The sequence below is a fragment of the Raphanus sativus genome, chromosome 1, assembly GCF_000801105.2.
Source record: "Raphanus sativus cultivar WK10039 chromosome 1, ASM80110v3, whole genome shotgun sequence".
Classification (NCBI taxonomy): Eukaryota; Viridiplantae; Streptophyta; class Magnoliopsida; order Brassicales; family Brassicaceae; genus Raphanus; species Raphanus sativus.
The window spans coordinates 188,123-210,903 of NC_079511.1; the positions used below are offsets into that span (position 1 = coordinate 188,123).

General features: G+C 32.4%; 2 protein-coding genes, 1 long non-coding RNA gene and 1 pseudogene across 5 annotated transcripts; 2 read left to right on the forward strand and 2 right to left on the reverse strand.

Annotated features, from left to right (window-relative positions):
• Window positions 1-2,879: 2,879 nt before the first annotated feature.
• LOC130507256 (uncharacterized) lies at window positions 2,880-8,185 on the forward strand (annotated as a pseudogene).
• A 2,664-nt stretch (window positions 8,186-10,849) lies between these two features.
• Window positions 10,850-12,111, forward strand: LOC108852826 (uncharacterized). Its single transcript, XM_018626308.2, has one exon. It carries the CDS (start codon window positions 11,016-11,018, stop codon window positions 11,550-11,552), a length of 537 nt encoding a protein of 178 aa, XP_018481810.2. The 5' UTR covers window positions 10,850-11,015; the 3' UTR covers window positions 11,553-12,111.
• A 1,565-nt stretch (window positions 12,112-13,676) lies between these two features.
• On the reverse strand, window positions 13,677-17,011 carry LOC108851336 (ubiquitin-like modifier-activating enzyme 5). Its single transcript, XM_057001210.1, has 14 exons — window positions 16,819-17,011; window positions 16,504-16,572; window positions 16,301-16,414; window positions 16,086-16,214; window positions 15,919-15,987; window positions 15,479-15,631; window positions 15,312-15,348; window positions 15,074-15,156; window positions 14,818-14,892; window positions 14,612-14,686; window positions 14,434-14,520; window positions 14,217-14,335; window positions 14,066-14,118; window positions 13,677-13,962 (listed from the first exon to the last, which is right to left on the reverse strand). The coding sequence occupies exons 1-14, from the start codon at window positions 16,897-16,899 to the stop codon at window positions 13,817-13,819; spliced, it is 1,290 nt and encodes a 429-aa protein (XP_056857190.1). The 5' UTR covers window positions 16,900-17,011; the 3' UTR covers window positions 13,677-13,816.
• Window positions 17,012-17,984: 973 nt separating this feature from the next.
• LOC108814347 (uncharacterized) lies at window positions 17,985-21,046 on the reverse strand. Of its 3 annotated transcripts, none has more exons than XR_008942343.1 (7): window positions 20,791-21,046; window positions 20,544-20,677; window positions 19,963-20,449; window positions 19,197-19,373; window positions 19,009-19,071; window positions 18,556-18,606; window positions 17,985-18,466 (listed from the first exon to the last, which is right to left on the reverse strand). It is a non-coding gene; the product is annotated as an uncharacterized LOC108814347 (long non-coding RNA). The 3 variants fall into 3 exon arrangements; XR_008942337.1 differs by having other exon boundaries at window positions 19,963-20,416; window positions 20,505-20,677; window positions 20,791-21,045; XR_008942327.1 differs by having other exon boundaries at window positions 19,963-20,677.
• Window positions 21,047-22,781: the final 1,735 nt, after the last annotated feature.

The window sequence follows — 22,781 nt, forward strand, 5'->3', positions numbered from 1 at the left end:
ACAAACTAAGGCCTCTTAAGCTTGTATCTTTCTTCATGTCTTTAATATGAAAAAATCAGTTAAACAAAAGATTGATTTATTATATTGAAAAAATATAAAGAAGTTAAATCATTTTTGGCAGCATTCTTCCAAACTCAAATCATGAAATCTATGAAATAAGAACAACTGTACTTTGTCGATTCTTTAATTAAAATTACATTTTTGTTAATTTATTGGTTAATTTAAATATCGGAAACTGTAACCACTGGTCTCCATCAATAAAAGGCGTGTTTAATGAGTTGAGCAACTTCAGTCTCGTTAAGCTTCTGAACAATACTGTGCCCTCTCCCAAATATTAGACCATGATTAATGGGGTTATTAGAAATGAGATTTTTACCCTGGACCCGAACAATTATACTCTCCATAAAATAGTGTCCTCAGTGCCGTGCGAACGTTTTCAGGGGCCTAAGGCAATTTTTTTCTTTCTACAACATTTAAGGCATTTTTTTCCTCAGATGATCTCTTCATATAAGATTTCGGTATGTTCACAGAAAACTAAAATGGTAAATATAATGACTATGCTTATAATTGAAATCCAAAAAAAAGAATCCAAACTAAAATCTAGAAAAAAAGATATATACAATCAAACTCTTTTATGTTTTTTTGACCAAAAAAAACTCTTTATGTACAGTATGTATGTAAACATATATAACACTTTCTATCTCTTCTATTCTCTGCCATGAAACCCATGAGGTGGAGCACAGCCCACAAACCAAATGAGCTACACGATCAGGCCATAACATATATCCACTAACTAATGCTTTTATATATAAAATGGGGCCCTAAATATTAACTAAAAATTATGGGGCCTAAGGCCATTGCCTTTCTCGACAAGGGGTAAGCACGGCTCTGATTTGTCCTAGACACAAACATAAACATATTTCTGATTATTACTACTAACCTACCTCTTTAATATAAACAAAAATATATGGAAAGGTTTTTTTTTGTAGTGTTTGATATGCTTACGCAGGGCTGGCTTAAGGTATGGGGCAGAGGGGCGTGGGCCCTAGGGCCCAAACACTTTTTGAAAAAAATAATGTTAAAAGAAGGTATAATTTTTTAAAAAATTGTTAAAGATAAGGGTCCAAAAAATTAAGTTGTCCAAAAATACATGTAAAAAAATTAAATATTTTCTTTTGTCCAAGGGCCCACAGATACTTTGAGCCGACCCTGTGCTTACGCGTCCCTAGATGGATCGTTGAAGTTGTTCCAGCCTTCTGGCGCGATAACATCGGCCATGAAAAGTGGAAACGAAGATGACACGTGAGTAGGGCCTCCATGCCATGAAACTTTTTCACTGCCACACAATTAAGTATATATGTATTTACTTTAGGTATAGTATTTTTATTAGACCTTAATAATTAGATATGGTTGTTATAAAAACACTCGCAAAAATATATGGTTACGTACATGCCGGAGTTTATCCAAATGACGTTCCTTTTCTGACTAAAGTTTTTGATTCCGTCCACGGCTGATTGCACCGTCGTGAAATTGCAGCAGCCGCTCTTATCCACGCAGCGATAGGAAGTCGTGTCGGTGTCCCGTGTCCGGTGGAGGTATATTTTTGGGAAATCGTCGCATATTGAAACTTTCTTTTTACTCTAAGATGGTTTGTGACAGTAATGATGATAATGGTGGTTGCTGCAGGATGTTAAACCTGAATATGATACTGCTTTAATACCATGTAAAATATCAAAAGGATTGTGTATAAAGACTCTAGGATGTGTGCTAAACAGAGTTTTGGATGCTAAAATGGCTATGATGGCAATGACTATGGATAAAGTTAGTAGAATGCATCGATATTTCATTTTCGGCATAAATGATATTTTGGAAATATTTGGAAACAATTTGGGTTTTTTTTGGTTAGTCGTGTTTACGGTTCTGAGAGGGAAATGGTGAAGGAATTCCTTTTTTTCTGATAGGAGAACGCATAAAATAGACAAGGGAACACATGAAATAGCATGAAGGGTAAGAATTTGTTGGAATGCCTTGCAAATTACCCATTTCTGATCTTTGCTTTTATAAAGTATTAAACTATCTCAATCGACCTACCAAAGTCTCATGATTTCTACAAGAAAACACTAGAAAAGATATATACTGTACTCATTATTTTATTTCGGCGATCTCAATTGTCTATGTTAACTACTTCTATCAAATGTAAAGTGATTATACTATATACTAGTATAAAATATAAGTAACCAAAAATGAATTTTTTCATCTGTTTGTGATTATCATTTATGAGGGATTTACTTCTGTTCGACTTTAAATTGTTGTTATACTAGTTTACATAAAAACTTCAAACCTAGATATGCACACATTCAACAAACTTCATTATTTGGAAGTTGGGTACACATTTAAAAATTCATTAATTTATGTTTGACTATATATTTTGTTGAACCTTATGGTAACTAGGATAAGGCTATCTAAGTTATATTTTCTAACTTTAACTTCACATCTTTAAATTTTATGGTTGTTGTTTGACAGATAACACTAGAGTTTTTTTTAATTGATTTAGGAGCTTTGTTGATGTTCCCTCTATTTGGTTCTCCATACTGATATGGGCCTCTCCATGGCAGCATTTTTAGCCACCATATCTCATATGTTCTTCCCAATTGACTCATATAACCTCTCCCAATTTTTTATAGAAGAAAAATCTCATGATGGTTTTCAAGCTAAAACACACAAAAAGCAATACAAAAAATTGGTTTAGAATGATACTGATTATGTAATAATTAACCATGAAGCATATAAGTTTATTGAATCCAACGCTCAAACCGGGAAAACTAAAAGAAAGGGTATAATAGGAATTTAAGACAATACATCCGCCGGAGTTGCCTTTCAAAATACAAAAGAGTTGATGTCCACTTTATAAACACAAAGACTTCTCTTCGTCTTCCATTGACATCTCTTCGTCTTCTTCTTCTCCTATGCATTTGCGATAAAAATCAAAGATAAAATCCAACAAAGTAAAAACTGACTAAAGCAGTTTCAACGTTCAAGTAAGCGTCTCCATCATTTTTCTTTGGTTATTTGTATCTTTTCTTTTTTTGCTAAAGGTTATTTGTATCTTTGGTTTGATCTTTTTCTTTCTCTGGATTTGATCGATCTATAGGTATCGATATACCTTTAATTTATATACTCTTAGAAGGATTAGCTAATAATGTTATGATGTGTGCTTCGTTCCTCTCATTCCCTTGAAGTGATTTTCGTTCATATTGGAATTGTGATCGCTCCAAGTCGTCTCTTTGTTTTCGATTTACTTGAAACTCAAAAACTATATCTGAAAGCGATCGCTATATGATTCGACTTTGGATTACAATCACTCGATGGATCGATCATCTTCTACTAGTAACTTTCAGGAGATGTATGTATCAGTAGAAATATAACGTCTGGAAAACTAGATTAATGATTACAGTTTCTTAATTCCATCGAACATTCTTTGGTTAACCCGGTTTAGTCTGATTTAATACATATATCAAAACTTTAATGAGACGTTGTAGTATCTTCCACGCAACTTTAACCTTGATCATTTTTGTTGTGTAACCATATTTGACAGAATTTCAAACAAAGTTTGATAGTCTTGAATCAGATTTTTTTCCAATTAATAATAATATTTTAAAAGTGTAGTTCTGGAACAATTCTTCTTTCAAGACTTCCTTTTCTTGTTAAATTAATATACTTGTGTCACTCTGCATCTGGTCGTCGCTATTGCTTACGATTTTTTTCTTTTTTTTTAAATTATTTATTGTCAATGGTTTTCTGATTATTTATTTTGTTAAATTTAATAAAATTTCCAAATTCTATTCGTCTTCAACTATCATTAGCTTTAATACTAAAATTTAGCGTTTTCTCTTTTGATTTTTTTTCCTATCTATTTGTTAAATATACACTTTCTTATCTAAAATATTATATTTTCAGAACCTTTCAAAAGAGAAAACTACTAGTTTTGTGGCCATTTAATGTCTTTTTTTTCAGTCTGGGCCATTTAATGTCTTTTATTTATTGAGGAGTAGACTTTCTTGATTACACCCTGAGCACAACCTATTCAGTGCAAATCTATAAAATATTTGTCAATTTATAATAATTATGTTGCTTTTCTTTCTTTATTGATTGATAAAAGCCGTTGTTAACTTGTTATCCTTTGTCAGACGAGACACAATGATCACGTAGTTGAATATGTCTTTGCTTAATGGTTTGATCACATTGTAATTTGCATGATCACAATTCACAAGGTCTCAATCTAGGTTAAACTCGTTGTGATACGGGCGTGACCCTCATTTGTAGATCTATCTTTTTTTGTTATATTCTTTTACAATATTTAAAAGAATGTTGCTGGCAATAATAAATCTTTTCAGTCAAAATATTAATAATAACAATGAATCTACTACCATATAGAATTGAATATCTTTTTGATAATGGAATGTAACAATAAATGATGCATGCATCTCACCGGTCACAAAGAGATGATCGTATCACCTCTTTTATTTTAAATCCAAAAGAGATGATCCTATCACCTCTGTTATTTTTAATCTAATTTGTACGACTTTTGGTTTCTCTTTCTTACAAGTTAGCACTTTCTTTTTCTTGAACTTTTGCGGTTGGAATGTTCAAATGAACTTGATTACACAACAAAAATGATCAAGGTTAAAGTTGCGTGGAAGATACAAGAAACAAAACACTCTAAAAAACATGGCTTAAATATTGATGTTTGACACATTTTAAAAAAAAAAATAGACGTTTGACATCTCGCTCATGCAAAAATATACCATCTCAAAGCCCTAACTTTCATTGGTTGCAGAACAAAAGTTACAGAAATTGCTTGATGGACCAAGAAACAAAAGTGAGTTCTGAGGTTCCTGTAGTTAAAGGTGCACCTGAAGATCTAAACACGGTCGATGTTTCTGCTAAGGTATAATGTTCTGTTCTCTCACCATATTTGTGAGTTTTTTTTTTTAACTCGAATGTTTCTTTTTTTTTTTTGCATTGAACATTTACTTGAAAGTCTCAACAATTCAAGTACAAGTTCACTCCTAACTAAAACTCAAGGAAAATTGTTTCTTATATCATCCACTTTAAGTAGGATTAAAGATATGGCAAAGAAAGATTTTTTTAAGTAGGATCACATCTATCAACCCTTTTTGTTAGTTCTTGTAGGAGATTAAGTATTGTGACGGTTTATTACAGGAGGTGAACAAAGAAATGACAAAGGAAGATAAAGCTATGCAGCAAGAAGAAGAGGATACTGCATTTGATGGTGGATTCATAAAAGTTGAGAAAGAAGGAATCAACAACACTAAGGGTGATGAGAAAGCAGAGAAAAAGTTCCACTTGAAAGATACTCAAGCAGTCCACAAAGAGAATTAGAGAAGAAGGAGAAAGCTTCTGAGCCTCGGTTGGAAGCAGAGTCAATGGCTCTTAAAGTCTCTGAACAGGAAAGCATTAATCTGAAGCTAAGGGAAGAACTCAAAGAGAAGGAATTGCTCGTTGCCTTGTCAAAAGACCAAGAAGGAAAAATCAGAAGTGCTAATGAGAAGTTGACCAACGTGTTGCAAGAGAAAGAGATTCTTGAAACATCTGTAGCTGAGATCACTCGCATTGCAGCTGAAAGAAAAGAGAACTGCGATGAACTTGAAGAGAAACTAAAGATTTCAGATGAAAAAATCTCCAAAACGGATGCTCTTCTGTCTCAAGCTTTATCCAACAACTCTGACCTTGAGCAGAAGTTGAAATCTATGGAAGCATTATCTTCTGAAGTCTCTCAGCTAAAATCTGCTTTGATAGTGGCTGAAGAGGAGGAGAAAGATTCGGCTAGAAAGATGCAGGAGTACCAAGAGAAGGTAACTAAGCTGGAATCATCTCTGAACCAATCATCAGCGAGAATCTCAGAGCTTGAAGAAGATCTGAGGACAGCTTTGCAGAGAGGTGCAGAGCATGAAGATCTTGGAAACGTGAGTACTCAGCGCTGCCTTGAGCTACAAGGTTTGCTTCAAACATCTCAGTCAAAACTAGAGATAGCAGAGGAAAAACTAAAAGACCTAGAAGCATTCCAAGTGAAAAACTCTAGCCTTGAAGCTGCTTTAAGTGTAGCCATAGGCGAGAAGAAAGCGTTAGAGGAAACATTGAATGGATATAGTGTGAAAATAACTGAGTCTGAAGAGAGACTTGTGAAGCAAGCAAGGGAAATAGAAGAAGTTACCACAAGAAGCAGAGAGCTTGAAGCTATGCAAAAACACTCAGAGCTTAGTATCCAAAAGGCAATGGAGGAACTCAGAACCAGAGATGCAGAGGCCAAGTCATTGGCTGAGAAACTAAGATTATATGAAGAGAAATTGGCTGTAGCATCTGCTCACTCGTTTTCTTTGAAAAAAGATCTTGATCAGTCTTCCATGGAGAACGAGCTACTAGCAGATACAAACAACCAGCTCAAGATCAAGATTCAAGATCTAAATGCAGAGAAGGAAACCGCGACAAGACAGACTGAAGAAGCAGCCAAAAGGTTTGAACTGAGAGACATAGAAGCTAAAGACATGCTTGCAAAGTTGAAAGCCCAAGAAGACCTGCTCAAGGAACATAGAAGGGAGATTCAGGAAGCATCTGAAGTTGCTAATACTAGAAAAATGAAGCTTGAAGAGTCTCTGTTGAAGCTCAAGACTTTTGAAGATACAATCAAAGAGCTTGAGAAAGAAAATGGATCATTGGCTGAGGTAAACTTAAAGCTGAACCAGGAACTAGCCAGTCATGGGTCAGAGACCAGCGATTTCAAGCGATGTTCTCTGCTTTAGAAGCTGAGAAAGACCAAGCAGCAAAAGAGCTTCATGCTTCAAAGGCATCCATTAAAGAATTAAGAAACAAGCTTACTTCTGAAAGAGAAAGATTAAGATCAAAGGTAGACAAACATTCTCAGAATCCAAAGTATTAATAAACCATCTTATTATATATTGACACTCTTTACTGTTGTAGATGAGTTCTCTTGCAGAAGAGAATAACCAAGTCAATGAGATATACCAGAGCACAAAGAGTGAGCTTGTAAAGCTTCAAGAACAACTTGAAGTAGAGAAGTCTAAAGTGGATACTATGGTATCAGAAATCAAGAAGCTCAGTGCTATGGCTGCTGAGAAGTCAGTCTTGGAGACCAACCTTGAAGAAGTAGAAAAACAATTGAAAACTGCTGAAGCTAAGTTGAAAGAAGAGGTAACAATAATCATATGCTATTGATGAATACTTGTTCATTAATTTGATGATGTTGCTTTTCAACACCAGGTCGAAAAGGTTGCAGAACTGACCTCAAAACTGCATGGACATGAGACTAAGGCGAGTGACAGAGACTTGGAGGACAAGAAAGCAACTCAGCTGTATAAAGAGCTTCAAGCATCTCACAGTCATTTCTGAAGAGGTTACTGAATCTTTCTCTTTGAGTTTTTTTATTTCTTTCATTCTTTTTAACTTTAGGACTAACTTTTTTTTTATACAAATTTCTGATTCTTGTTTTTGTGTTTGTGTGTGGAGGAGACAGAAAGAAGCGGTTTCTCAGAAGCATTCAGAGTTGGAAGCTACTCTAAAGAAATCACAAGAAGAGCTTGAAGCTAAGACAAGTATGATTGTTCATCTAGAATCATTGGTCAAAGATCTTGAAAAGAAAGTGCAGCTTGCTGATGCTAAGTCTAAGGTCAGTCACTCATATCAACTTAAAGTGTTTCTTTAGTATATAAATGCTCTGTTTTTATAGAAACCAAACTTTACAGGAAACCGAGACAAAGGCAAAAGAAGAAGTAGAAGTTAAATCAAGAGACATTGATTTATCCTTTACAACTCAAAAGCAACGTTCTCCTTCACATTCGTCTTCTTCAGGAAACGTTACAACAACTCAGAAAGCTGGAACATCTCATCTCATGACATTGAAGATCGTCCTTGGAGTGGCTATCTTGTCTGTCATTATAGGTATCCTTCTTGGGAAAAACTATTGAAGTTCTTCAATGGTGTGATTGTTTTTTAAACGTTCTTTTCTATTTGTTTGCCAAGCAAGGCCAAATGCTGTGTTATGTAACACAAGAATCTGATCGACTGTTTAGATGGTTCATCTACATTCTTATATAAACCATCTAAATTGTGTGCTAACAGCAATGAAAATAAATTTACTTTGAAAATTTTCAATGGTGAAAACATCAAAAAATATTTTTTAAATATTATATTTAAAATAATTTTTTGATACAATAATTCTCAAAATTCAACAGTTAAAGTTTTCATATGAATCTAAAAGTTGTTTTATTTTTCTCTTTTACTTTTTTTTATAACATCTCTTTTACTTTTTATTATTTTTATGAGAAGGGGCGGTCAAAGTTATCATACGAAAAAAAATTCTTTGAATATATTCATTGGTAAAAACATAGAAAATATTTTTTACAGCTTAATATTTTTTAAAAATATTATAGAATAAATTTTATAAATTCATTTATTATCCCAATTATAATGGGACACTAAAACACCAAATTTTGTGTAATTGAATCTCCAATAAAAAACAATAATGACACGATCCCATCAAATTTGGTGTAAATTGAATAGTGTTACACCTTAATATACATACTAAGTGATTTTCCCGTGCTCATGCACGGGTATAAATACTTATAAAGTAAATATATTATAATAATTTATTTACATTATTATAATTTATTAATTTTAAAATTTTTAACTATTTTGTTATTTATATTATAATCAATATGCATGGTTTATTTTATGTAACATTATGTTATTTTAATTAAATGTATAATTTTGGATATATAATATCTCGATTGTTTGGTTATTATTTGGATATATCATATAAAATTTACTGTTTCAATTCAACTAAGATATTTTTGTAATACAAATTAAAATTTTGATTATTTTTTTTTTTAATTTTCATGTAGTTTGATTCTTATCTTAGATATATATATATATATATCTATTTAATAAGATTATGTATAATTTAATGTATATGTTGTTTTGATAATTAAATAGTAAAAATAAACTGAAAGTGTCGATCAATTCAAAGTTACATAAATAAATATAACAATGATACTTAATTGCAATAGTTGGTCAATATATTTATAAAATTATTTGAGAATTTCATATTTATTTAGTAATATGTTGAGTCGTTCTATAATTTATATATATAAAAATATCACTATAAGTGAAAATATATTATTTTTTGTTTACTGTTTGACTTTTTGTAAAAAAATTGGATTGGTGGTATTTCGAGTTACATATGAATCAAATTCAAGTATAATTATTTCTAATCTATTTCAACCAAATCATATTAATTGTATTCATTGCATTTGTTTGGTTTTCATCTTAGATGTGTATATATATTTATAATTTTCTAGTTGTAAATAGTTCCAAGAAAATGTTAATTTTATAGGAATTAGTAATTTAATATATGTTAATTTTCAAAAATAAAATTAACAAAATAAAGTAATTATATGTACAAATTTCATAAAAACATAAATGATACATTCTAAAAAGAAAGATTAATTATTTACTATCATATCAAGATTATTTTCTAAAGTTTTCCTTTTTCATAAAATCACATTATATTTAAAAATATTTTCGTTTTAAGTTTTATAAATATTCACTTTATCATATATGTTATTTGAAGATTATAAAAGGGAACATAAAAAGAAGATTACATTAAATTTTGTTCACTAAAGATATCTTAATATCATTATTTATGTTATTTAAATTATTTTTTAATAATTTGAGATATATATTGATTTAGATAAAATGCTTCATACTTTTAAAATATATATTATGTTGTTTAAGGTTATGTTTTAAAAGGGGAATTTGTTTCTTTCATTTAAAATGAAGATTATTTTGTAAAATTTCCTTATTATGGATTACACTATATATTTTTCGTTTTTAAAATTTGAATTTTTCTTTTATATAAGTTATTTGATAAAAGTAAAAGGAAACCCTAAATAAAAAAGGAAAAATAAGATAAAATAAATATTTAATAATAATTAGATATATTTGATTCATTAAGGTATCATTGTAATCAACCACCGTGAGAGTTAACGTGAGCGCGACACGTAGGAAACTGACTTCTCAAATAATATTATAGAGATTTTATTATATTTCACTAAATAATATAATTTAATTATTATTAATCAGTTCAAATTTGTTTCAGTTATTATTATTAGCGAGTTCAATTTGTAACTATATATTAATATTCTGTATTATTTATATTTTAAATGATTTTACATGATTAAAATATTTTTTTATTTTTAAGTAAGAAATCACTAAGCTATTATTATCATTTTTATGTTATAAAAAATATCATAAACCTTTTATATTTTATTTTATTTGAAAGTAAGAAATCAAGAAATAATTATTATCATTTGTTTTATTTTAAAATATTGATTATAATATTTATTTAAGTTATATTTAATACTAGTATTAGATTCATCAAACTTTAAAATATTTTTTTATTTTATAATATAGTTAAACATGTATTACAAATTAATACAAATTTTACTAAAATAAATATATATTTTTGTTACGTGCTTTTCATAATTAATGTTTTGTAATTTTTAATATAGTATTTTATATAAAATAAATACATGTATAATATTATTAAACCAAAAATAAAAATTTAAATAAATTTAATAAACATATAATTACGAAAATTTAATAAATATAATATTAAAATGTGATAAAACAATTTTTTATCAATTTCAAATAATAAAAATAAAAAATTTATTAAAACAGAAAACATCAAATAATATATAATATTACTTTTCTTTTCTCATATGTATCTAAAGTTATTTTCCTTTTCTCTTTTGCTTTTTATTATTTTTACTTATTTTAATTATGAGATATTCCATTATGACTAAATCAATTAACGTTAAATTGTCTAACAGTCAAAACAATGACCTAATGTTTCGGCTAATATATAGGCCGCAACATCTAATTAGATTCAATCTCACTCTTTTATTAAACTAAAAACCATGAAGAACGACAATAATCATTCTTCTCCCTTTAAGTTGAAACTTGAACATCGACTTGTACATCAACAAGAAGCAGAAGAGTTCACTATCGATGCTCATGTCAAGATTATCCGACAAGGGCGGTCTCTTCCATTACAAGAGGCCTTCTTCTCCTCCACTGTCGACAATTTCATATTTGAAGACGAGGATTGTCCAGAGAAAGTAGAACTCTACGAGTTATTTATGGACGCTGGAATAGTCGAGTTAGAGGCTCAGTTTCTGCTTATTGACATGATTTTGTACGTTTCTGATAAAACAAAATCGCTTGATGACGATTACAAAGGAGCTTTAACGTTGTCGGTCGAAGTTACATTACCATCGGAACCGGCCGAGCCGATCCATGCGGGTTCGGTGCAAACTCAATCCCAAAAAGCAACTGGCAGACCGAAGAAGACGGTAGAGTTAAAACCAAATCACAAAATACAGAAAGTCATGTACAAAATTGGCGCTGATGGCGTGTCATTGGTCCGATTCAACACAAGGTCACAAAGTAATTAGGTAGGGTTTGTTACTTGGAACAGAAGCAATGACTTTTAGGGCTTTTAATCCTTTTGAATTTTTCGTTTTTGGTTAAAAAAATTAGGATTTTGTCCTGTCCATTCGATTGGTGTTTGTTAGCCATAATACTAATCTAAGCCAATGAGGAATTAGCCATTGCAAAGCAGAGACGATGCTATTATCTCAAGATAAAGCGTCCTGTCTCTGAGATAAACTAGAATCGCGAGATGATAGCTATACTCTCTCGCCTTTATTCTAGCTAGGAGAATATAAAAGGAATATTACCCTTCGATATATGTTGTAAGGTTCATTGGTTGATAATCATATATATTCTTGTTTGATTAGGTTCATTGGTTTGTAATCATATAGTCTTGTTAGACTAGAAAGTACAACAAAAACGAGAGTAAAGAGAAAATGAATTAAAAGATCAGAAATTCATTTTTGTTCAAAAAAAAAGATCAGAAATTCATAAAGACTAAGGACCATAAAAATATGTTCGAATAACAAAACACGTCTTACAAGAATCAATAAACCAATAATAGAATTATTATTTTATACACAAAAAGGCTAGGGAAAAACAATTCACATAACATTCACACACAACTCGTAAATAAAACCATTCCAAAGTTATATTGCATCTCCTTAGAAGCAGATGTCCAGGGCACAACAGCAACACATGGCAGCAAGACTACAAACACAAGATTTCAATTAAAAATAATCAAATACTATATCATCGAAAGCTTTAAGGCATACAGAATATAGTTATGTAGAAGCAAAGTTTCATGATCACTACTTACCAGCCTTTAAAGAATCCGTCACCCTTAGAGTTGGTCTCGACTTTAACAGGAGCCGCCGAACCATGACTCGGGTCGTTCGTCGGGTAACCAATCGGAGCTGGGGGCGCTGGGCCGGTTGACATCGGTGGTGAAGGGTTAGTAGCTCCTACGTTAACCAATATATCATTAATCTTTGCAAGATCAATGTTCAAGAACTTGCCTATAGTCTTTACTAATCTTCTACTCTTTTCTTTTGAAACGCTTTTTTTTTTGAAACACAAACAATTCTTCTACTCTAAATAACCAAACAGTAAAAAGAAAAAAAGACAACGGAAAACTAATAAACAGAGGAATCTTCGTACCTGCAAATTGGTTGTGATTGTACTGGCTCATCTTCCAACGATTAGTGTAACGAATTTGAATTCGAAAGCAAGAGTTTTATGTGTGTATATGTTTTCTTTTGTATGGATCAAGAATGATTTTGATCTTTGAATATCTTTACAAATGCGTGTGTATGTAAATATATAGGGCGAGAAAGAAAGGTTTTGAGAACCCAACCGCGTGGAGCATAGAACATCAATGTCACCATTCACCAGAATATATTCCAATTTATTATATACAATCAATGAGTGAGTCGATCAAATTCTTTAATCATGAAATAGGATTGTATTTTCTGTAAAGTAATGTGGATAAGTTCAAATCAAAAGCGTGCAAGTATGGGGTTTATATCGACACGTGTAGTATTCTCACCGTGTTGAATTTTGAGAAAACGTTATGAAGCTTCTTTGCTTCTAGCTTTTGTTGAATCACATAACTATTTAACCTTTAAGTAGTTGGTCGACAGTTTTCGCTTAATTTAATCAACAAACAACTACTACGTATTCAAACCAAATATTTCAACCAAAAACGATAATAAGGAAATAAAATATTTAACATAAATCATATTAAGGAAATAATTTGGTCCTCCACCAAAGAAAACGCAATCATCCATTCACAAACACGTCATCTTATTTGATTTTTCTAGACATCATCAAATCTTTAAGCATCTTCTAAAGAACAAAAACTTGAAAAAGAAAAAAAAATTTGAAAAACGAAAGAGAAGTTGAGAATGACTTCTTAAGTAAGTCTATTAAAAATTGCGAGTCTCTATGAACACTTGTTATGTCATGTATGGTTTCTTTTAGAAGTTCAATTTTAGTTATACACTTAAGGGTGACAAAAAAGAGTTGTCTACTTAAATTTATTAAAAATTAAAAGTTAGTCTAGTTATATTCATAGAAAGCCATGCTGCAAAAAGATGGTATATCTTCGGCTTTGGTAGCCAAAAGATAAAAAGGGAGAGAAACCATTGTCCAAAAATTATTCAAGTAAGTTTATATGTCCATGAGATCCAATTTATCAAAACCCCAACACTCTTATATGGTCTACACAATTGCATTTGCCGCCTCTTTCAAGTAAAAAACTGCTAAACAACTATACCACAAAGACTCAAGCAGCATTAAGAGCTTCGAGCTGTTTCTTCAGTTCTTCAAGGTCGTCCTCCTCCTCCTCTGCCTCTCCAGACCCTATAGGTATTTCTTTCTCATACTCATCCGCGTCTGGAAGCTCCCGAGTAAGCCCTTCCGGCAATGCATCTATACAACACACAAAATCGATGTAGAGATCACTGGAAGAAGAAGACCTAAACTTGATGCATTTTTCACATTAATAGTACAGAGAATCCCAAGTTAGAAATACCTGAGCTTGAGGAAGCTTTTGTAGTATCCTTCTCATTTTCATCGTCGACCACACTTGTAATAAGACATGATATACCCATCAGGTTTCAAGTTGCAATTTAAAAAGAGACAGAGAGATGATTTTTTGTTAACTACTTCACTGGAGTTGTTACCTTATGTTCCACTCATTATCATCATGGAGTGGACCATCATCTATAGCTGTTGCTGCTTCTGCTTCCATCTTAGCTTTAGCAGCAGCGTCTCTTTCTGGTTTCGCAAGCATGTACTCTCTCTGCATTTTTAAAGATTCCATTTTTATTTAACCACAAAACATGATAACAAAGACGAGCAAGAGAGAGTTTTGTAGTCGATGTTTTACTCTCAAGTTACCTGCCGTTCTAGACAAGCTGCATTCGAGCATTGGGGATTAGGTCTCATTTGCATGGTTGGGAAAAAATCCTTCAGTGAGTTGTAACCCTGTGTGTAAAGTAGCAGAAGCATAAAAACATTAAACGTCAACTGATTCATTTGATAATGTGTCTATAATGAACCGTGAAGTGTTTTGTACCAGGTATGGAGAAACTTCACCAAAGTTCAGTAAGAACTTTAGAGAGTTTTGAACCAAAAGCCCCGCAACAACACCCTGAATTGACATCAATCAAGCAACTCTTAGAACATAGATAAGGCTTAAAAAAACAAAAGCATTAGCGGCAAATATGATAACACTAGTCAAGAATATATCCAATTTTTTTTGTTAGGCTGTTAGAAAATTACCATGGTAGTAGGAAGAGATGCAGCACAGACTCCTTCCCTCTTAAGTGTCCGTTCATCAATTCCAGATGCCACGACCTACCCCAGAAATAAAGAAATTATTTATTAGAGGAGAAGCAAGTGTAGTATCAATAACACCTTGGATCACAAAAATCCTTAAATTTACATATGTTCCAAGTATCACTTTCTCTCATGGGCCAAGGCAGAGTGTGGTATGTTAAGAGTTGTATGAGTGATGACAGAAGAGAAGAGAACATACCAGAGGAGGTGCACAAGCAAAACAAGCAGTTTCTCCCGGAACTAGAAGCTGTATGTGACCTGAAACAGCATCTTCCGAAACACCTACACAAAATATCATAGTCTTTGTTAGTATGTTCAGTGCTTTTATTTATTTTGTGTATTGACACAACTTATAAAAGGATGACTAGCACATCAGCATTGGTGGGTTCCCATTTCCCAATGATACATACTAATTATAAGCTTTTCATACTATTTACCTGACTCCATCCATGTCTGACGTAACTCATTGCATGCCTATACATCAAAGGATAAATCAAATGCTGTGAGTGATTGATTGAATCATGTATGTACAATGAAATATCAAATAGCTTGATGGTGAAGTAAGAACTATGTGGAATTTGTAGGAAGAAAAAATCAGAGCTACCTGGTTGACAGCCATCCTTGCTTCATAATTATCGACACAACTCAAAACAAGATCCACACCACTGCCCTCCTTGCTAGGACAAAACGACTTGTTCTTCAAGCTAGACACGAAGGTTTCAAAGCCTTGCACTGTTGTTATGTTCATTGTGAAACTCTAGGAAAAGAAGAAAAAAATAGAAATCGCATAAAACAGAATTCTGCAGATGTGCAACTAATAATACTCAGGAACAATATATAAAATCCAGAAAGAGACAGAATAAACAAACATCATACAACACACTGATCACAGACCCTCCTACTAAATAAGTAAAGAGTTCAAATCAAACACAGCACATCAATAGACTTTTTATTTTTACTAGGAAATATGATATAAACTACCGATAAAACTAGCATCAGTAATGCTTAAACCCCATGATGTAAGACATCAAGTAGAAAACATACCTCAAGGACGACGTCAGGGTTAATTTCAGCAAGCGTCTGAACAGCAGCATCAGTCTTTGTCATACCAACCTAGGGTCACCATCACACAGGCAGACATTAGAATCAGAGAAGAAGACACAGCAAACAAACAAACAAACAAAATGTCCATTTCAATGAAAACAGAGAACCTGATCAGGTCGGAAAAAGAGTCTGTTCATGTTAGCTAGCTCGACAGTGTCATAGTCATACAACAAAAGACGACCAATACCACATCTTGTCAGCATTTCAGCAGCAACACTTCCAACACCACCAATCCCCTGTCAATGTCATGTAGAGTTTTTTTAGATAAATACAATTTTATATGAAAACTTGGAAACAAAGAGAGTTTTAGATAAATACATACAACAATGGCGACTGAGAACTCTCTGATCCTCTCATAGTTCTCCACGATACCCATCCGCTGAAGTGCCATAAGCCTACTGTAAGGATTACTATCTACCACTTCCGAACTTAATTCCTGAAAAATCAAAACGTTTTGCATTGCATTGATTATATATATATAGTAAAACTTAAACTACAAATTAATTTATCATATAAAAAGCAGACCTTGACTTTGGAACGCCGGTGAGGGTTACACTTGGACAGAGCCACTAGATTCTCAACATGTGATCGCAGCTGCAGAGCCCAAAAAAAAAAAGAATATTACATTTTCATGTAAGACTCATCCCAAAACATGCAATGAAAAAACCAAAAAGCCCAATTCACATAAAGATGAATGCTTTTTAACAGAATCCAGAGAGTCATATCACTCTAAAACACACCAATGCATGTGAAAGTTCAGTTCTTTTCCAATATAATATCCACAAAATGAGATACCCACAAAGAACAATCCACTTAAAAAGACGAGATCTGAAGCAACACCTTGTGGATGGGAGCAGGATCGGAGAGAGATTTCTCGAGAACATCGAGATCGTCGAGCATTGCCTTGAATTCAACCTCCATCTCAGCTCTCTTGGAGTGATACGAAGAGACAAGAGTGATCGAGAAGATCGGACTGCGATATCTGTGAAGAGATCGAAATTGGATTGTGGAAGAGAGACTCTGGAAAAGACAATAAAACGTTATTACCTTGGCAAAGGAAAGTGTTAAGACTAAAGAAGTTGACCGAGAACAGAATTATCTTAATGGGCCTTAAACTTAGCCCAGCATAAGTTCCTATCGGCCTGCTTTGTTTTTGTGATGGATTCACATATTTTTTAATCATTATGACAACTAGAACCTTTCCCGGGCTACGCCCGGGTTATTTCCATAAGTTTTAAGTAAATATTAATTAATATATTATTCTATGTAAGTATATATATATACATGTATAATATTACTGCATTGCAAAATAAAATAATATGATTTTTGATTTATTTAAAACTAAACTTTATTGTTTTAATATATAAAATATATGTCAAATAGAAATAACAAAAAATAATTAAGTCTTAAATATAATTTGATTTCTCACTCTACCTATTTGAGTTGTCACTATAAAAACTGTTAGATTCATAAATTATTTAAATAGTTTTTGGTTTTCTGTTCAATTATGAGTTTCCATTTCTTATATGCGGTTTTATAAATTGTATTTTTTTTTATGTCTGAATTTTCATTATACCCTCTGTTTTATACTTCCTTTGTATCATTTTAAAAGGTTTTTATGGTTTTTGCACCAAGATTAAGAAAACACAAAAGTTTATGTATTTTATTTTGGTTATATAAAATAATATTAAATTAAATTAATTTAACCAATAAAAAATAGTATTTTATAATTGATCACAAATTTCAAACTACATTTATCTAGAACTAAAAGAACATCACTTACTTTGGAATAAAATTGAAATCCTTAAACACATTATAGTGATACAGTAGGAGTATTAATTATTATCACTCTAAACTTCAAATTTTGTGTCATTTTAGGTGTCTTTTATATCTTCAATATAGATACTTATTCAGTTTATTCATATTCTTTTCTTTTTCATATTCTCTTACTTCATTACTTATCAAATACAGACAAAATAGTATATTAGTTAGGGTTATAACAAAAATGTAGTTTTTAATATGTGTGAGATAACTTTAAACGACATATAAAATAAAACAAATGAAGTATGATTTTAGAAAATCTATATGGATCTAATGCTCAACATCCGACAAATATGACATTTTATATGTTGAGCTGCACTTAAAAATATATTCATTAAAACGAAATCAAAGAACTACAACTTGCTCTGGCAAGATTCAGAAAGTGAGCCTGATTCTGAAAGTCATCAGTCTTGGCAAAGATTTTTACCTAGAACACGTTAGTGCCCATCTCAAATCAATTAAGAGAGTTTCCAATACTTGAAAACCGATAAATCCAACAAAGTTGAACCGGACAGAGAAACCAGGTGTGACATCCAAAGTCTCGTAGAAGAGTCTTGCGCTTTCCGTCTGAGTTGTTCCTCTGCAAATCTGTAACAAACTCGCATTTTCTTCTTCACCTTTCTCCCTTTGCTCCAGAAACGCTTTCTCCAGGAATTTTGCCACACTCCTGTATAATCCATAATCAGAAAATCTGGATTTTTCTGTGAAATTATGGGCAACTAAGGAAACTGAGATCAAAGGTGTGAATCTACCAACCTTGTTCCTGCTGACCATGTCTCCGCTAATCAGATAAGGGTTTAGCAACGACTGGGTTAAAACAAAAATAAGGGTTTAGCAAGTTGTCGCTAGAACCTTGTATCATTTATTTACTTTTAAAAATAATTTAAACAAATGCTAACACATGACGCAGTATTTCTAATCTAAAGTAACATTTGAGATTCTAAAATTTCTCTATAACACTTACCAACTTATTGCCAGGAATTTCTTCTCTATAAGATTAATGTGTAAAATTTTATAAACTCAGAGGAAAACAAACCCATAGGCATGAATGCATGATTCCACATGGGTTTAGGTAGAAGACTACAAAAACCTTGAGGGAGATATAACTTAAACACTATAGTTTGGTCTGCCACCTTATATAAGCAGGAGAGTCTTCAATGTGGAAACAAAAACTTCAAAAAAAAAACTGTCTAGTAAAAACTGATTTACCTTCTGGAACCCACGCTAAGATTCAAAGAGAGCTTTGACAATTCCATGTATGGATGCATTCAGCTACAAAAAATAAGCATGTGATATCTTTAATGATCACATTCACCCCGACACCATAATTAAACTGTAAAGTTAGAAGGAACAGAAATGAATGTAAAACTCAAGATATACTGTTCTTGGAAACTCACCAGCCCCTACTTGTGAGCATCCACGACAGAGAAAAGTAGCAATAAATTTGTTGTCCTTGCATGTGTGTATTTACTCTCAGCGGTGAATGAGAAGGGTCAAATGAATCATATATAAAAGTTGTCTTCCTCGTAGATTCCACATCTTTTGCACTTTGGTCCGTCACGTTGGATTAGTGGCTGAAAATATCAAAGCAAAAACAGATATCTAAAAGACAGTAATGATAATGATCATAACATTTAGAAATAAGCCACACTGTTCTTTCTAGTCGCCTTTTACAAAGTATCAATGCAGTAAGAAAACATCAATCCTAAAGACATTAGACAATATCTAAGAAGAGGTAACTATTTTACACTGGTTCAAGATTAAACTAAACATTAAATATGTCGGAAAGTCTTGCTAACTAAAGTTATGATATTCAACAGCATAGTTAGAAGCGAAAATCAGCGAGAACCAGCTGTCTCACCCTCACGATTGATTTACATTTTGAAAGAAAAACAGGAACCTGCCAAGATTCTTGGCCTTTGAAATCGTTAGACACATTCATTATTTTCACATAATGAACACCGTTTTGTTCTCTCCCTTGCATTGTAATCAGACTATAGGCTTAGTTGAGAACCACTCGTTAATAATAATAATAAAATGAAGTCTACGTTCTCTGGCGGCTTAAGAACTTTTCAGAACACGACAGCTTCAACCCCAAGCAAAAAACAAACTATAAAAAAAACAACAAAACACAGACTTCACAAAACTGAGTTCTCCTCCTACCTTTAATTCTTAACCAAAATGGATAACGTCATCACCAAGAAATTCACGGCGATGTTCAATCACCGGCGGTTAAACCACTCATGATCATCACTCTTCACAGAATCTGCAGCCTCAGTCATATCTCTCATCGTTTTCACGATCTTCATCGTCTCTCATGTACTGGTTAGAGACTTCACAGAGGTTGTGACGATAGAGATCAAGACAGTTGTTCCTTGCTTACCTCTGAGGTCAGAGAGAGAGCAAAGTAACTATACGTTCACAGTCAAGGAGGATAACAATCTTCACGTTCTCGACGTTTTTGGAGGCAGAGACGTGTCGGGGAAGTTTCAGCAGAGAGTAACAGAGTTTCTGAGAGAAGATTGCGAAGTCTACTTCATGATGACGTGGATCTCTCCCGCGGTTATGTTCGGTAAGAGAGAGGTTCATGCGAGCCATCACATTTCAATTCGAAACTCTGTCGTCCTCAAAAAGCGGAGTAATTCAAAATCTGAAAGGAAGTGATCAGATCAAAATTCTTACAAACAGTGAGACTATTTCCTTACCTGTGAACGACCCGAGGAAGATAATACATATTACGAAACCTCGAGATTCCCAAGCCGTAGGGAATTTGTATCGGAACAACGTAAAGGAGGAGATGTACGCAAGCGACTTCTGTTGCTGTCAAGTATGAGTAGTAGTTGGAGCTCCTGTAGATTTTGTCCATCGATTAGCTAATCTGCGTATTTGGACGGTGTTAATGTTTGTCTCAGCTATAAGTCGGATAATTGAATCTAACACCTACAGGGAGAGAGAATAATACATTACCAACAAACTATATATTAGATTTACCTTATAGATCGGCTCTCCTGTTGCAGTTCTCATTGAACTATTTCATCGAATGAAATCTGAATCCAGCTCTATCTTCTTCTGTGGAGGCTGCAGGTTTAGGTTGATGTAAAAGGCTTTATATAGGAAGAAAAACAAAGGAGGTGAAACGAAATCATGAAGAAAGTAGTAAAGAACATATTGAATCGATTTGAGTGATCGTGGTAACGGCGAATTTCTGAGAGTTAAACAATGAAGACGAAGTGTAAAGGTCATGGACGATCAAGCTTGGAAGGAAAAGGCTTAACATGGGCCATTTCGAAATTTAGAAGCCCATATGAATGACCAAATTTGTTGTCGACAGAGCAATGCTGACATGGATAAATAACTTCTCTCTGATTGGCTAATTTAATCATCCAACGTGGATACTCTCTCCTTTGAGATTATTTGCCTTTTAATATAGTATTGATTAGTCTTGTTCATAGTCTCTTCGGCTAACAACTCCAAGGTTAATAAAATGCATCCAAAATAATTCATCTTTTTGAATTTTCAAAAAAGATAAGCATGTATGTTAAATTGAGAAGACATTTGGGGGTATGAATCGAGTCTTCATGTAATGTTTTCAGAATTACTTGGGTTTTCAGTTTCTAGTTGATTCGGGATTCAAAACGATTTTTTGTCTTATATATGGATTACTATCAACAAATATATGTCCAAAAAAAGTTTTACTGAAAGGTAAATATACATTTATAACTTTTGGATAAATTAATTTAAGATTTAGGGTTTAGAGTTGAGAGATTGAGTTGAAATGTGTTCGAATTTTTAAAAATTAAAATTAAAATTAAAAATTTTAAAATAAAAAGAAACGATTTTGTCATTTTATTTTTTTGGCTATTTTTATAACAAAAATTTAAAACGTACTATTCGATAGAATTACCAAAAAAGGATGATTTATCGAATTACCAAAAAAATATGATTAATGAGCTTGTCCACAAGCCAGATCATGTACAGTAGTGTTATGAGAATCATTTCAAAATTTAGTTTCGTTCAAAAGACAAAATCATTTAGGAATTTACTACAAAAAGTAACAAATGAAAGGGACAAATGAAAACTCATAACTCCATAACCCGACAAAGAGTAAAAGTCGAGAGTGTAACAAAAAAAAATCTGTGCATCTGTCTTTGAATTATTTTTCCCATGCGAAGAAGACACAAAATATCAACAGTTCAACAAAAAGAAAATGACCCCGAAAATTATGCAAGAAAAGGCCATTTTAATATATTTTGTTTTGAAAAAGTAAACTTCCATATAGAAAATGCCTAAACCCAGGCTACGTCATATGTCATATCGCTTCGTAAATGTGATTTTGTATAAACCTTGATGCAATGGCGACAATTGCTCCAAGACATTACTCATTTTTCTACAACGATAAACCTTATATTATAATGCAACACGATGCATATACACACAACCACTAGAAAACAGAAGACAGACATTGACCTTTTAAATCAATTATAACAGTACACATTTACTCGATTGACACATATTAACAAATATTGAAACTAGCTGAATAAAGTAATGTCAAACCCATTACCCTTATGGTCTATGTATCTATTTTTCTGTCAAACTTAAAATGTGGTGACAAAAGAATTAAGATTGAAATTTGTAAAGGCTATGTGTAGTATCCCTTGCTTTTATTTTAACACCAGGCTATGTGTAGTATGATAGTATCCTAATTTAAATGAAAATTTCTATAAATTACGTAGCTCAAAGTTTTTTTTGTCTGAGGTTTTCCTCCTCGATTGGAACTAATTCCGAGTAAAAAACAGAGCAGTTGAGTGAATGGATTTTAAAACATCAAATGTATATTTATTTGTTTTTTAGCTAAAATAATCGAAACAACTCTAAACTGTTTACAGTTTCTTTTCAGTTTTCTTACTACTATAAGATTGTTTCGTTTTGTCAACGGTTTGCTTTTTATTTTATTTTATGATTAGTAAATGATGGGGTCACAT